Below are 14,716 nucleotides of genomic sequence, written 5' to 3'. Positions count from 1 at the left end.
AGATTTAGAAGAAGAGTCCTCAGGCAGGCTGTCCCCCTCATACTTGCTACAGTGCCAGGTGTCACAGGGCTCTCCTTATGACTACAGCCTGCATGTACAGTATGATGCAAACAACCTGTTAACTAGCAGCACAGTAAGAATGAGTAATGCTCAGTCTCTTAGCACTCTTACCTCTTTACCACCCATTGCTTCAAACATCTTCTCTAGCTGCACTCTCAGCTGCTGGATGTTATTCATCAGGATGCAGGGCTGGTGGGACAAAAGCAGGTGTCTGTCATGGCTCAGGGTGCCAATATATTTTCAACAATGGTACAGTTTGTGCCTTAGCACCCTCCCTCAGGTGCCACCGAATCTCAGATTCTCACAGTGAAATAATAGGGAAAGCAGAAAAATTTTCAGCATTCAATCCTAAAAAAAAATAAAGCCCTATTTTCTGTAGTTTGAAATGAGATGGTCAGTTCCAGAAACCCCAGATCAAGGAGTTCTTCACCTTTGTATTTTCCCTCTTAGCTTTATCACAGACAGAACAAGCTGATAAAAAATCCCTGTCAGGAAAATGTTTGACTCCCTCCACTGCTCCTGCCAAGCTCTACTAGAGTCCAAACTGTATTGCTTTCAGCCTCTTAATGCTGCACTGTACTATCTTGAATGGTGTAAATCCCAAAAGGGGAACTGTCAGCCAGAGCTACTTTGAAGCTTAGCTGGGTTCTGCCAATACAAGTCTGAGAGCAACACTCAAGGGAGCCTTAGCAATAGCCCTGTCCTCTGCAGTTACGTTCCCTAGTGCCTGTGTGTGAGGTAGAAATCACACCATGGGACAGGTCCAGGGTTGACAAGTACTTGCTTATTCTTTGTTGCTTGTTTGTTTGATTTAATATTCTGAATTATACTTAATTTCAGACTGCACAGCAAGATACTTGGATGAATGCAACAGTAAACCATAAGTGCTGCTCTGTACCAAATCTGGGGAGCGACTTGTTCCATTTCCCCCCTTTCCTTTTTTATATCACCTCTGTGATGTATGGCTCAGATAGGAAGAGTAGTCATTAAAGTGACTCTGCAGATCGCCTTCACCTTACTCTACTTTAAAGCCAAGCCAGAACTCAATCCACAAATGTTTAGGATAAAAGCAATGCTACACTGTCAATGAGGTCAAGTACCCAGTATGAATCTTTTTTCATCAGAACAATTATGTGATTCCTGTAAGTGGAAGTGAAATCCAGCATGACTCACCAGTTTCTCCTTGGAACAGTAGGACTGGAAGCTCTTGGAGAGGATGTCAGCATACTGCATCAGCACTTTCCCAATAGTCTGTGAAGACAAGGTGTGCATGCTCCTCTAAGCAACACAAGGGATCTCCAGGAAATAAAACCAAAACCCAGGACAATATGGTTTTGCATCCACTAAGGGTAGACAAACATCTGATGTTGAGGGTATTACCTTAGCAAACCTCCTGTTATAATGAGCAACAATGACAGGGTCTGGGCACTCCAACTTCTTAATGATCTCAAAGCTCTGATTTAGTTGGGTGAAGACATCCACCACTGAGCAAGAGAATAGAGCGTGCTCAGATGTTTGCTGGAACTAAAGCAGAAATACAAAGAGTCACTCTCAAATGGAAAGATCCAAAAGACACCAAATTCATGTGAGTCTCTGTCATCTGCAGTACTGGAGGCAAGACAACTATACCAAAAATCACCAATCCCTCAGAATTAGTCAAAAGTTCTTGAAAAGGCCTAGAGAAGCAAAACAGACAACTCTGCTAGGGCCATAGTTCACTGTCATTCATCAACTATGACAAGATAAGCATTAGGAAACATAGCATGATGCTGAGATGCACAGCTTGCCTGTCAGTTAACAAGAAAAGTAAAAGAAAACAGTTCTTTTTACATTTTCTTAAGATATAAAGGGAATATCTATATTAGCATCACAGTCTACATCACCAAGAGTCACTAAAACTGGATTGCTCTTGTTCTCCATTGGGAATACTTGGCAAACTAAGATTCTCTGTCTGTGGATTAAAGTTACATTCTCACTGCATGACTAAGCACATGCAGTGTGCCTTTTGTTTCAATTACGTATCTCACAAATACAAAGAGAAGAGAGAACACCAATCCACTGGTTGACAGATTAACCAGAAAAGAACAAAACACAAATGAATGAAACGCATCTTGCTATTAAACAACATCTTATATAGAAAAGTCCTACAAACAACAAGTTTCCCCAGTAGTTCAGCATGCAAAAAGGGCTGCATCCTCCATTTGCATAATAACTGAATTGACAGTGTTATTTGGTTCTGGGCACTTGAGTATGCAGCACTGAATCCTTCACACAGAGCAACCTACATACCCCATCTTTCTTATCTCTCTCCAGAGCACCATGCAGGAACTCTAAGGAAACATCTTCATTTTCATCCAGCCACTGCATCACAAACTGCTCAAACCACCTGCAGGACAAACAGGAGAGACAGTAAGCTACAGCAAGAAACAGAGCATTCCAACCCAACTTCACGCAAGGGACATGACTTTCCCTGCAGCATTCAGTAAGTGTTTAAATGAACTAAATGCCCTCAGAACAGTACCTTCCCTTCCTTGCTTTCCCAGCTTACTGACAGACAGAGGTGTTTTTTCAGCAAGCATTGTGAAAGCTTGCTGCTGTTAGTTTTCTGAATATTGCTGTGTGCATGTACCATTAAAGTTCCTGAAAACACTCCTGTTTCTACAAACTACCTGGACCAGACCCACAGAAGACAGTCCAGCCTCTGTAGACTGTTGTTCCACCCTATCTTTCTTTTTTTCTTTTTCATCATTCTCCCTATTTTTCTTCTTCCTTGGTACCCTTCCTCATGAGGAACTTCTTCAACTTGTTATCCTCTCAGAACATTTTTATTGCATTTTATTCTCCTTTCACCCATATGCCAGACAGTATAAGATGTCTGTACCCACAACCCACAACACAAGGAAACACACCATCCTACTGCCCATTTGGGGCCTGCCATCCTTCACACAAGAGACACAAATGAGTACAGGTGGAAGAAAAGCCCCCTCTCTAGGGACCTTCCACCCCTTTATCTGCAGATACAAATACATTTCTTGACTGCCATGAGGGAAAATCAAGGCTAGAAATATCTTCTCCACGCCTTCTCTAGAATATCTTCATGTTTTTTGGCCTGCTAATGGCCCTGTGAGGATACTTCAGAGTACCTCTAAGTGTAGAAGGCTTGTAGGAAGCTAGCCAGCCCTATTAGCAGGTTTTTATTGTTTTTTCTCTACAGACGAACAAACTGGTTCATACAGAAGCACTAACATCCTTGGATGCAGGGATGACAGCCTTGGAGCAGGGATGACAGCCCTGGAGCAGGGATGAGTCCCTGAGACAGGCAGCTCTTCAAGTAGGGCAATAATGTTTGTCTCTACCTTCTCCTCACTTGGAAATGTAAGCTAAATATTGGACCACAGTCCAGGAATCTACTGAAACTGCTGAATCTTGGAGAGAAGCTTTACACTTTAAAGCTTTTTTGTGTGAAGCTTTACACAAGCTTTTACTTCTTGGGGAGAACTGGCATCTGGAATTACAAATTCCACTAACAAGAGACTTATACACAATCTTGGTTAAAATACTGTCAACTGTTTGAGAAGGTGCAAAGCATCTTCAGCAGTGGGGTTTTAGCATTCATCATCAATCTGTTCTCTCTCTGTGGGACATATCCATATAGTTCAAGGGGAAGGATTTTTCTTGCTTGTGTTTCAGCAATACAGCACTTAAGGCTTTGCTTAAACATTTGTCTAGGGCAGATAGTGTGCAACTGCCAACTCACTGCAGCTGAAGCAAATCTTAATTTCCAGTATTAGTAAACAGTATTCACAAAACAGGGAAAAAGTGCCCATGTATGATTTCAGTCCATACAAAAAATTGCAACATGAGCTTCACAGAGCACAACCTCCTCAAAACAAGCTGCTGTTTTCATACAGATTGTGCTAATTATGGGCCGAGTTTGCAAAGAACATGAAAGCATGTGCCAGACATGAGAGAGAGATCAAGAGCAAATTCATAAGCACAGCATACTAGATACCCTTAAATACTCTCTACGCCTTGAAATATGAAGCACATCAATGCTAATACGGGAAATTGTAACAGACAGTTAGAACCAACAGCAACCTGTCCATGCATGACCATTAGCAGAGACAGCAGCAGTGCAATGATGTCACAGACATATGAGCTTTCCATCTTTTCAAAAACTTCCTTTTAAATGGCTATTTAAGCTCTTTTTCAGTATTTGTGGGAGCTTACTGCAATTTTCTTGTGCTTTCAACATTCAGCTTTTAATTCCAATAGTGTACTTTGAAGGTACAGATCAATCCTCTGAAGAGAACTGGGCAGTTTAGAAGGAAGCAAGAACACATCTTCTACCACTTTCAGAGCTCTGAGACAGTTGGTGCTTCACATCATGTAGCTCAGTGTACAGAGAGGATTACTTGTATGTGACAGAAGCCACCATTTTGCTTCTGAGAAGTGAAACTACTTCCTGGCTATCATTCACCCTTGGTGATTGCACCATATCCATAAGAAAGGGCCGTTCTTTGTTGAGAATAGACACTGCACATTTTTATGGCTACCGTACACTGTCATATCAAATGAACTGCACAGTCTTACCAAATTGTCTAGACAGTAAGGAAAATGTACAGTATGTTAGGGTGTTTTGGACAGGAAAAATTAGAAGGAAAAAAAAAAAGCTCTGCTTACAGAAAGAGGCTTAATATGAATGTTCAAGTGCAAAATGAATCACTAGGTAAGGTCAGGAAATTCTGTATCTACATTTGTAAATCCAGTCCGAGCTTTGCCTTTTGCAGGCCGGTAGTAGAACACAAGAGTTAGAAATCATCTAATAAATTCTTCTGGTCCCTGGGCACAGTCAGAGCCAGAATGTGCTGTGAGCTGTAATCCAAACGTAGAGTTATCTTAGGCTAATAACCCCTAACTATTGGTTCTTGGACTGCAGAGCAAGTGAGGAGGGACTCCGGGGATCACAAAGACAATGTATCCAGAAAGATGTTCAAAATAATCTATCACAGAAACTAATAAAAATAATTCAATTTCATGCAGAAATAGCTCCAAAATGTTGTTATACAGCAAATTTCTTCTTCCTCTTGTCTGCTTCAATTATTGATCAAGGAGAAAACCCCATAATGACTCACACACCAGCACACAGGGCAGAGGCTCGTGGTGCTTTTATCACATTCTGTGCTTACAGGGGCCAGCATAGCGTGACTGGAGATTGTACAGCCAACCTCTCCAAATAGTGTTTGCATAGAAAACCCCTCAGTTCTGTCTGCATGGAGAGGCAGTGCTTTGTGCTTTGTGACTGAATGAAAGTTTGCCTTCTGGTTGCACAACAGTAACGCAGTACAAAAGGCTGCAATTACAGCTTGGCCATGAGCCTTGTGGCCATGGTCTCATGCTTCACAGGTGAGCTAAACTTGCTTGTTTGCTGTTCTGATGCATGTTCGTACTCCATGGACATTCAGTGGGCACTGGCAAGTGCAGAGACAAGAAGGCAGGCAGGATTTCAAAGAGTACAATAAGAAAACATTGTGTTTGATAGTAAGTCAGAAGAATAAGAGAGGATTTCAGAGACAGGAATGCCTTCCACCACCACTACCAGAGGAGGTAGTTACCAGTACAGCTACAACACTAGCTGCTTGCTAACATCAGTTATAAAACAACACTTCTTTGCATACCTGAAAAGCTAGCTGCGTGGTTTGTTCTGTTTTTGGACGCTTCACAGTTTTCAGTTGGCATACAAAAAGTGAAAAAGGAAGTTCTGAAGATGCACTCTCAGCTATGTTGCTACTTCATTTTCAGAAACTGCTGCTGAATTTCAGAAAATAAAGGGAATATAAAACCTACAATGCTTCAGAGCCTTTACTTTCCACAGTAATAGCCCAAGGATATAAAAAATGTGGATTTGCTTATTTTCAACAAGAAATGCAGGTTTTTGGATAACCGCTGCTATTCTTTGGACTGAGGCAATTCATCTTTATCTGAGTTTACTGGCGGGCATACATGACACATGGACCTTTATTTAAGAAAGCTTTAAGGCTGTTTAAAGAAACATAAGCGCTTCTTTGTTGCATGGATGATGGAGCACTGGGACAGGTTGCGCAGAGATGCTGAGGAATCTCTCCTTGGAGAACTTCAGAAGCCACCTTGACATGGGCCCGGACACCCTGCTCTAGGTCTATCTGTTGGAGCAGGGATTGGATCAGATGGGCACAGAGGTCCCTTCCAACCTCACTTATTCTGGGATTCTGTGAAGATCAAAAATGTTTGTGATGAAGCAAATTAAAGGGTTGCTGTAACTGATATGAAAGGTATATTTCAAAACATGTGGAGGTCACTGTTGAAGTTAACAACTCTTGTGCTTGACAATGTGGCTACTGTACTAAAACAAGAGTGTGAGGTAACAAGGGAGGCCAGTGTCTGCACAAGTACATGAGCTCCAGTGCTCATGTATACGAAAGTCAGAAGAGCAGAACAATTCTGCAGAAGACTGCAAAACAAAACTGAACATCATTATCCTGATTACACAGGAGAAGAAGGAGATTAAGAAAATGTGATGACTTGCCCAGGACTGCAATGACTCAGTGGTACAAAAGGAACCAAGCTACTGAGACTCCAGCACCCTATTCACTGAATTAATGCCTCTCACTGAACTGATTTGCTAAGCAAGACCCATGGCCCAAGCCAGCCAATTACACCAACTGCCTGAAGTCTTATTAGCACACAGATAATGCCAGGCTTAAGGCACTGTGTGCAGTGGAGGATGAAGAAAGAGTTCAAAACGCCAAACTGGAAACAGAACAAGCAAGATGTTCTTTAAAGAGTGCAAGTGCAAAGTGCTGCATTTGGACAGCTGTAAAGATGGGAAGAAAAACAAAGTAGGAAGCTGTTGAGGGCTTGGCTTGTGACCAACTGGAAACATCGCTGGTCAATGGTGGTAGTGAAGAAAGAAAAAAAGGCTGCTACCGTACTAGCATGTGAAAGCAGCCGTAATGCCTGCAAGGCAAGGCAAGGTCTAGAAGAAACATCAGTGTCTAAGTCTAGGTGGTTTATGTATAGACACAGACAAGATGAAGAGGTGTGAGTAAATCTCACTTACAAGGAAGGATAGGAACATAAGAGAATAGGCAGAAGACTGGGAAAGGACATGAGAAACATTTTGTAAAAGAGAAGTTTGTTTTTCACATCCAGGCTGGGAGAAAAGGATAAAACAAGCACCAACTGAAGCAAGAAAAGTTTGGAGGAGAGGAGGTGGAGTGTGTTAAACCCCCCAAAACCACCAGAGGGATAACAGTAAAATGTGGAATAATTGTAATTGCAAGCTTCTGAAAAATTGTTAGACAAACATTGATCAGAAACAACCTACCTGCTTCTGCTTTAAAGCAGGGGAAGACCTTCAGCTACAGTATTCTTCCTTGGTTGATCACAAAAGGATCAAATTTTCTCCAGAGTAGAAATCTACTGCTTCTCTTTCAAAGTTAAATAGAACTTGTGAACAATTGCTTAGAGCTTAAGAACAAGTTTATGTGTTTCCAACTGAACCACCCAGTCTTATAAAAAAACAAAAGCATTTCCATTTCTCACAAATCCTGGTGTGTTTGTGCATATTTGTGTAACATTTACACAGCAAAATATACATACAGTACACATATATAAATACATATAGTAGATAAAGCTGTATCTACTAATACTAGAACATTAGCACCTGTCTAAAAGTCTGGTTCAAGGATCAGCACTGTAAATACAAAATGGCTTAAAAGATAGTCCATATTACTGCTGAACCTTCTGAGACTTCTGGAAGAGGTTCTACAATAAGGTATTTATTTGTTTCAAGAACAGGAGCACAGAACACCAAGGAAGGGGAACAAAGATACACATAAACACAGAGAAGAAGGAATGAATAAATGGTATATTTATGTACAGGCAGCCATAGGTGAACCAACTGTGTGCCCTGCGGATAACCAAGGAAGAGGTATATTGGGGATATACTATAGGAGGTAGAGCACACTCACGCTGGATATTCAGGCACTTTTCCCTTGAAGGCAGGCAGATCACGAACATATTCGTTGTACAGCCACTTCACTTTGAAGTGTAAATTCATATAGTCTGCACTCTTACACAGTCTGTGTTTCTCATGCTCTGTGAGGAAGGAAAAAGGCAGTTAGGTCTCCTTTTACCATTATCACTGTGTCAGGGACAGGAAGGTCTTATAAAACATGTCAGCAGTACGCAGTGGTTTTCAGGATGAAGCACCTACAGAGCCATAAAATCTTCACAGCACAGGATTTTGGCAAAGAACAGGGGTTCTCAATGGTTGACCAGCGAGGCTCAGGAGCCTGTTTGTGTGGTTCCTCTTAATCCATTCATTTGTGTAAGACTTTTTGGTTGTCAAAGCAACAAAAAAAGAGCAGTCTCTTATGGCCTTCCCATTTAACGTATGACAGTCCAGATTTTATCTATGCAGGAAATAAATCTGGAATAGCAAATCTGTTCATTCTTGAATATAAATAAGGGCAATACAAATATCTTAACTACATTCCCCAAGAGGCAACAGTAGGAAGAATAAAGTTCTTCAGAGTTTGAAAATATAAATCACAAGGTAGTCCAGACAAGTTGTGAAATTCTACACAAGTCCTCTCAAGTATTTTCACTAGAACTCTGAAATCCTCTCCTGCATGCATCTAACCTGCATTATGATACTGAGAAGCAATAGATGTGGAGTCAGTGGTGATCAGAGCTAATCTGATCAGCTTTATCTATAGCTGAATTCCCAGTGGGGCAAGGAATGTTGTAGGAAAGGCCTTTTTCTTTCCTACACCAAATGTACCCCCAAATACTCCATTTCATACCCACAGTATGGCCATAAATTGTTCTCTGGTATCACAGAAAGCAGTAACAACATGTTATTTCATTGCCCCACATTTCCTTCTGGTCTTGTGCAGACAACTCCTCACCACCAGCTTGGTCTCCATTAGCTGTTATTATTTAACCTTACCCCTCCACATACAAGTTACCTTTCCAATAATGCATTTGAATGCTGTCTGCACAACCCAAAAGAGTTTGTTTGGTCACACAGTACACAAACTGTCTGCACATGCACAGGATTGTGCTTGAAGGGTCTCATCACCATGTGTGTGGCAGGTAAGCAAGTCAGCCGCCACTCCTAGGTCTTCAGCACAAGAGAAACTACACCAGAGCTGGAAGATTATCTGAACTCGGCCTGGAGAAGTTCATGGCACTTGTCCTTCAGAAGAGAACTGCTTTCTAACATGTACTGCCCTTCTGAGTGCAATGCACTGAAGCAACCCATATACATCTATCTACCTGAGCTGAGCTTCTTTCTCTTGCCAGGCTTCCTTAGGTCCTTGCACACACATTATGCCTGGACAACACAGTCCCTCTCTGCGTAACACACATACTTCCACAGTTCAACTCATCTCTTGAACTGCCAAAGTGCTTGCCACATTCAGCTTGTGTTTCACAGACATAATCTCCTTGGACCACTGTTCACCATTCTCTCTCTCAAGAAACACAAGTTCCACATCTTTGCCCTCAAGGACCTTCACAGCCTATATTCACACTACCGTCTCTCAGCTGTTGACTCCTACCTCTGATCAGCCCACAAGTCCCATTTTTATCCTGCTTGTTAAGTTCTCCCAAAAGCACCCCCATGCTTTCTCCCAAGCCACCCCCTATGTACTTACAGGCAGCTTGGCAGATCTTTATGTAGGTGCATAACTCTTAAAGGGCATCACTGCTGATAATGTGTAAACAGGATCTAACTGCGTTAAAAAGTGCAGGCCTCTCTCTTAAGTTCGAATAGCCTAAATCTGGCACTTTGGTACAAGCAATATGCACATGTGAGTAATGCATGCTAAAGACAATTATCAGCAGAAGTTATGCCTTCATGATGTAACATGGTACAGCTTCCTTAGCAGTTACTGGAGAGGCAAGCTTTTCTCAAACATCATCTATTTTCACAAAAATGTAAATTTGTGCAACTGCATCAAAACATTCAAAAATCTTCTACATTTCGTTTGAAGCCTCTGTAACATGCACAAGAAGAAAGGCCAAATAAATTATGAATTATCCAACTGAAAATACAAAAACCAAAGAAATTCTCATGCATAATTATTCTACAAGCTTTGTCAACTCCCAAAGCAATGGAATACTCCAGTGAGTTGCCTGCAAATCCCTTTAACAGCATAATGCAGATTTCCTTTTAATTCTTCTAATTCACTTTCAGCAGATCCACAAAGATGTAATCTCAAAAAAAAAAAAAAAAAAAAGCTAGAAAGAAAGAAAGAAAGAAAGAAAGAAAGAAAGAAAGAAAGAAAGAAAGAAAGAAAGAAAGAAAGAAAGAAAGAAAGAAAGAAAGAAAGAAAGAAAGAAAGAAAGAAAGAAAGAAAGAAAGAAAGAAAGAAAGAAAGAAAGAAAGAAAGAGAGAGAGAGAAAAAGAAAGAGAGAGAGAGAAAAAGAAAGAGAGAAAGAGAGAGAGAAAGAAGGGAAGGGAAGGGAAGGGAAGGGAAGGAAGGGAAGGGAAGGGAAGGGAAGGGAAGGGAAGGGAAGGGAAGGGAAGGGAAGGGAAGGGAAGGGAAGGGAAGGGAAGGGAAGGGAAGGGAAGGGAAGGGAAGGGAAGGGAAGGGAAGGGAAGGGAAGGGAAGGGAAGGGAAGGGAAGGGAAGGGGAAGGGAAGGGAAGGGAAGGGAAGGGAGGGAGGGAAGGGAAGGGAAGGGAAGGAAGGGAAGGGAAGGGAAGGGAAGGGAAGGGAAGGGAAGGGAAGGGAAGGGAAGGGAAGGAAAGGGAAGGGAAGGGAAGGGAAGGGAAGGGAAGGGAAGGGAAGGGAAGGGAAGGAAAGGAAGAGAAAGGAAAGGAAAGGAAAGGAAAGGAAAGGAAAAGGAAAGGAAAGGAAAGGGAAAGGAAAGGAAAGGAAAGGAAAGGAAAGGAAAGGAAAGGAAAGGAAAGGAAAGGAAAGGAAAGGAAAGGAAAGGAAAGGAAAGGAAAGGAAAGGAAGGAAAGGAAAGGAAAGGAAAGGAAAGGAAAGGAAAGGAAAGGAAAAGGAAAGGAAAGGAAAGGAAAGGAAAGGAAAGGAAAGGAAGAAAGGAAAGGAAGGAAGGAAGGAAGGAAAGGAAGGAAAGGAAGGAAAGGAAGGAAAGGAAGGAAAGGAAAGGAAGGAAGGAAGGAAAGGAAAGGAAGGAACCCAGCTTTTTTATGTGCAGTACATAATATATAACATACATAAGCCCTGGGGAGATGGTTTGACAGACAAATGATTTTAGATGTGCTACTGCTTCACCCATACTGTGATCTGTTACTCTCCACAGTGAATTTGCTTTTACTGGAATCTAAGGAAAGTAATGCAAGTTTTTCCTTAACAAATCTAATGTCTCTCTTGAGCACTAAGCAAGAACATCCTTCCCTCAGTGTCAGAAGCACTGATTTCCCTCATGAGCAACTGCAGAGGAAAACGCTTAAGCTCACCTTGCAGTTCTATAACAGGAAACAAACAGAGCACTAACTGTACCCGCTTGACTCCCTGCAAGGGTGAAGAAATCCATGGACAATTATAACTTCATTAGCTTTGATAGGAGCAGGTGCTGTTCCCTCATGGGGACAGAGCTGTTCCCACAGAGGGAAGGTCTGACTCAGGCTGGACTGCACTTCGTGACAGGGTCTGGCTTCCTCTAAGTCAATCCCAATGCACCCACAAGAGAACTACCACCTTCCAAAGTGCCATTTAGACACAGCAGTATTTGTGGTTTGAAAATATGAATCACACCATGGTGCACAAGGGTGGGTACACAGCTTTACCCAATCAGGCCCAAACCACAGATTTACCGTGGCCCGCTCTCTGCATTTAGTCTAAAGCTTTTAGGAAGACTTTGAGCCCTCTGCTTTTCACATCACTCACATAACAAGTCAAGATGACTATCAGTGACTCTTCTGAATTTTTTCCAGCCAAGAAGCTAGCTGTCAAAGCATGACCATGTGTATGTAGCTGTGCATACACAGTGGGGTTGAAACATAAAGGTTGTAGGTAAAAAAGAAGGTAAAAAGGACACAAATCAGGCCTGTTTCACCAAAACTGAGGAGTGCACTAGAAGCAATTAATTCGAGGCTTTTCCTGATTCGATTATTTTCTGAAGTAGGACATTCCAAACGCTGCTAAGCTGCAGAAAAGCAAGATGCAAAGCAACCACAGAAGCATAAATCCAAGGACTGCTACTTAGCCTTCTATGCACTGAAGGTGAGGGCTGGCAGCAGGGAACAAAGATACAAAAAGGTAAAATAAAACTCTTACCACCATAAAAGAGAACTTTACGTATGCGAAAGAAGGGTGGGGCTTGTGACAGAAAAGACGAAAGTGAGCTGTAACAACTCAAACACACAGGAGCACAAAGAAAAATGACACAGCCTCAAACTCACTCATTCCCAACAGCTTGTATCATCTGTCTTCATCAATGGATCCTGCCTATGGTTTTGTTCACCACTCTCTTTGCAAAGGGATAAATTTAAGCACTTGAAGGTAACACAGAAACATCAGTCAGAGGTGTATTTTGTAAAATCGTATCTTTTACCCAAATAAACCTATATTTCAGATCCTTGGTTTGAAACACATTTTAGAAATAAAGTGAAGAGCACATGAGTCATCATTCCTAGCATTTCTTCTCTGCTCTATAACCCCACTGGCTTTTAAAGAGCTTAGCAGCAGCAACGGTGGAACACTGCACAGATATTTTGCAGCTATTGCTGTGTTCTGTCCTCAGTGGACCATAGAAAGACCTTTCTTATTTCCTCAGCAGATTTAATCTCCAGTTTCCTCTGGAGGAGAGCTTTTAAGATCACTGAGGCCATGCTATTAAGGTATTAATTGGGAACTGCTTCTTTGCAGCGCAGTCTCCAGTATGATGCCCAGTACTATTTTTGAGGCAGAGATAGGACTTCCCTCTGTGGATGCTTTCCTTAATCATCAACCTGCTTTCCTTCTGTTAATTTCTAATATGTAATCATGAATTCCCTGCAAAGAAACTCTGATTGGTCCTGAGTCTGTTGAAGTGCTAACACTAGACAGATAGCATCTGTGTGTGCATTTGAACCACCTCCCCTCATTACAACTGAGATTGTGGCTGAATGATTTATTACAATCCTGCCTGCCAAGTCTACTCATTCTCTCTTCATATCAGAGATGCTTCCAATTTACAACTCTTCTAATGCTGATGTGCCCAAAATAAGATGAAATACTGTTAATTTTTTAACTCCATTTTCTATTACTGTCATTTAATATCTTCCCAGTAGAGGAAGAATGGAATCCCTCTTCACTTGGGGAATTTGTGCTTTCTGTACTGCCCTTACTAGAGAGGATGGAAGGGCCAGGTCTGCTCTTTACAGTGCCCTGAACTGCCACTAGTTTTTGGGGAAAATGAAAACAGACCTGGCAGATCCTGTGTCTCAGTATCTGAGTCTCCTTAGGAGAGATGAAAGCAAAAGGTAGGGCTACAGTGCAAATGCCTTCCAGCACTCTAACATGCTGCTGCTGTGACTGGTGCTACTGGTTCCAGAACATCTTCTAAACAGAAAACAAGTGTTTTTCTCTTATGACTTGAATCTTTTGTACATTACCAATCATAGACTTCAGAAGGTACCCAAAGGGGCCATGATGCAGTATCCCTAAATTAGTAAGACTTCTGCTTCTGAAGCCCCTAAGCAGTGCATTATAGAAATCTCCCACACCCTGCTTGCTGAAAGCTGATGCCCTTCCCATGAGGCTACAGATTTAGTGATAGAAACCTACAGGGAAAAAAAAGCAAAAACAAACAAAAAAACAGCACTAACTCAGCTATGGCCTGCATCTAACTACAGGTCGTCCTCCTCCTTTCTACAGCACGCTGCCCACTAACAGCATAGAATGGTGCCACGCACTTCTCCTGCACAACAGCATTTGTACACTACCCCCACACAGACTGCTCAGTGCACAGGGGGTGAAGAGGGTGAGTTCCAGATGGGAGAGGAATGCTTAACTGTCACCCATGGGGGAAAGTCTCTTAGGCAGCATATATCCTCCATTTCAGCATCAGCAGCCATACAGTCCTCTGAGTCTTCTTTGCTGACCTGTGAATCACTGGCATGAAATCAAAGGACACTAACACTAATATTAGCAACTACATCCAAAGAGCTAAAATCCAAAGTGCTGAAAGCCTTTGCCTACTCACAACTAAATACTCTACCAAGAAGCATGAACTTACCACTTGGTGAGGTGAATGAGCTCATGTTATCCAGAACTTAGGAATAGAACACAAGGGAAAACACCATGAAGAAAGTTAGGAGCATGTATTACACTCTGGGTTCATTTGCGCCTATCTCAGAAAACTGATAAGCTTTTTGTCCAACACTTGATGCAGACTTCAGAGCACACCACATCACTATCCAGGGATTACTCCTCAAGCTAGTAAATACAGGACTATAAAATACTAGGTGTAGTTAAACTGGTAGAGGTATTAGTGACACAAACTGAAAAATGAGACATGAGCTGAAGGCAGCTAATCTAACCATCATCTTTTAGAGTTAGCCTGGATGCTGGCAATCAAATAGAGCCATTCAAAAGGGAAAAAATTCAGTCAGATCCACACGCGCAATCAGTAATCATTTGCAGCTGCATT

General features: G+C 41.9%; 1 protein-coding gene across 9 annotated transcripts in view; it reads right to left on the bottom strand.

Annotated features, from left to right (window-relative positions):
• Positions 1–14,716, bottom strand: part of UNC13B (unc-13 homolog B) — a 206,076-nt gene that overhangs the window by 33,512 nt on the left and 157,848 nt on the right. For all 9 annotated transcript variants that reach the window (XM_048930940.1, XM_048930942.1, XM_048930943.1 and 6 more), the window contains 5 exons: positions 8,073–8,199; positions 2,350–2,446; positions 1,441–1,584; positions 1,234–1,311; positions 172–249 (listed from right to left, as the gene is read on the bottom strand). In XM_048930940.1, the coding sequence (XP_048786897.1) occupies positions 172–249; positions 1,234–1,311; positions 1,441–1,584; positions 2,350–2,446; positions 8,073–8,199 (524 nt within the window). The remainder of the gene's footprint in view (positions 1–171; positions 250–1,233; positions 1,312–1,440; positions 1,585–2,349; positions 2,447–8,072; positions 8,200–14,716) is intronic.

This window comes from Lagopus muta, chromosome Z, assembly GCF_023343835.1.
Source record: "Lagopus muta isolate bLagMut1 chromosome Z, bLagMut1 primary, whole genome shotgun sequence".
In the NCBI taxonomy this organism is placed as follows: domain Eukaryota; kingdom Metazoa; phylum Chordata; class Aves; order Galliformes; family Phasianidae; genus Lagopus; species Lagopus muta.
Note: the sequence above shows the minus strand (reverse complement) of the source record. Positions and strands in the feature narration are given on the sequence as shown.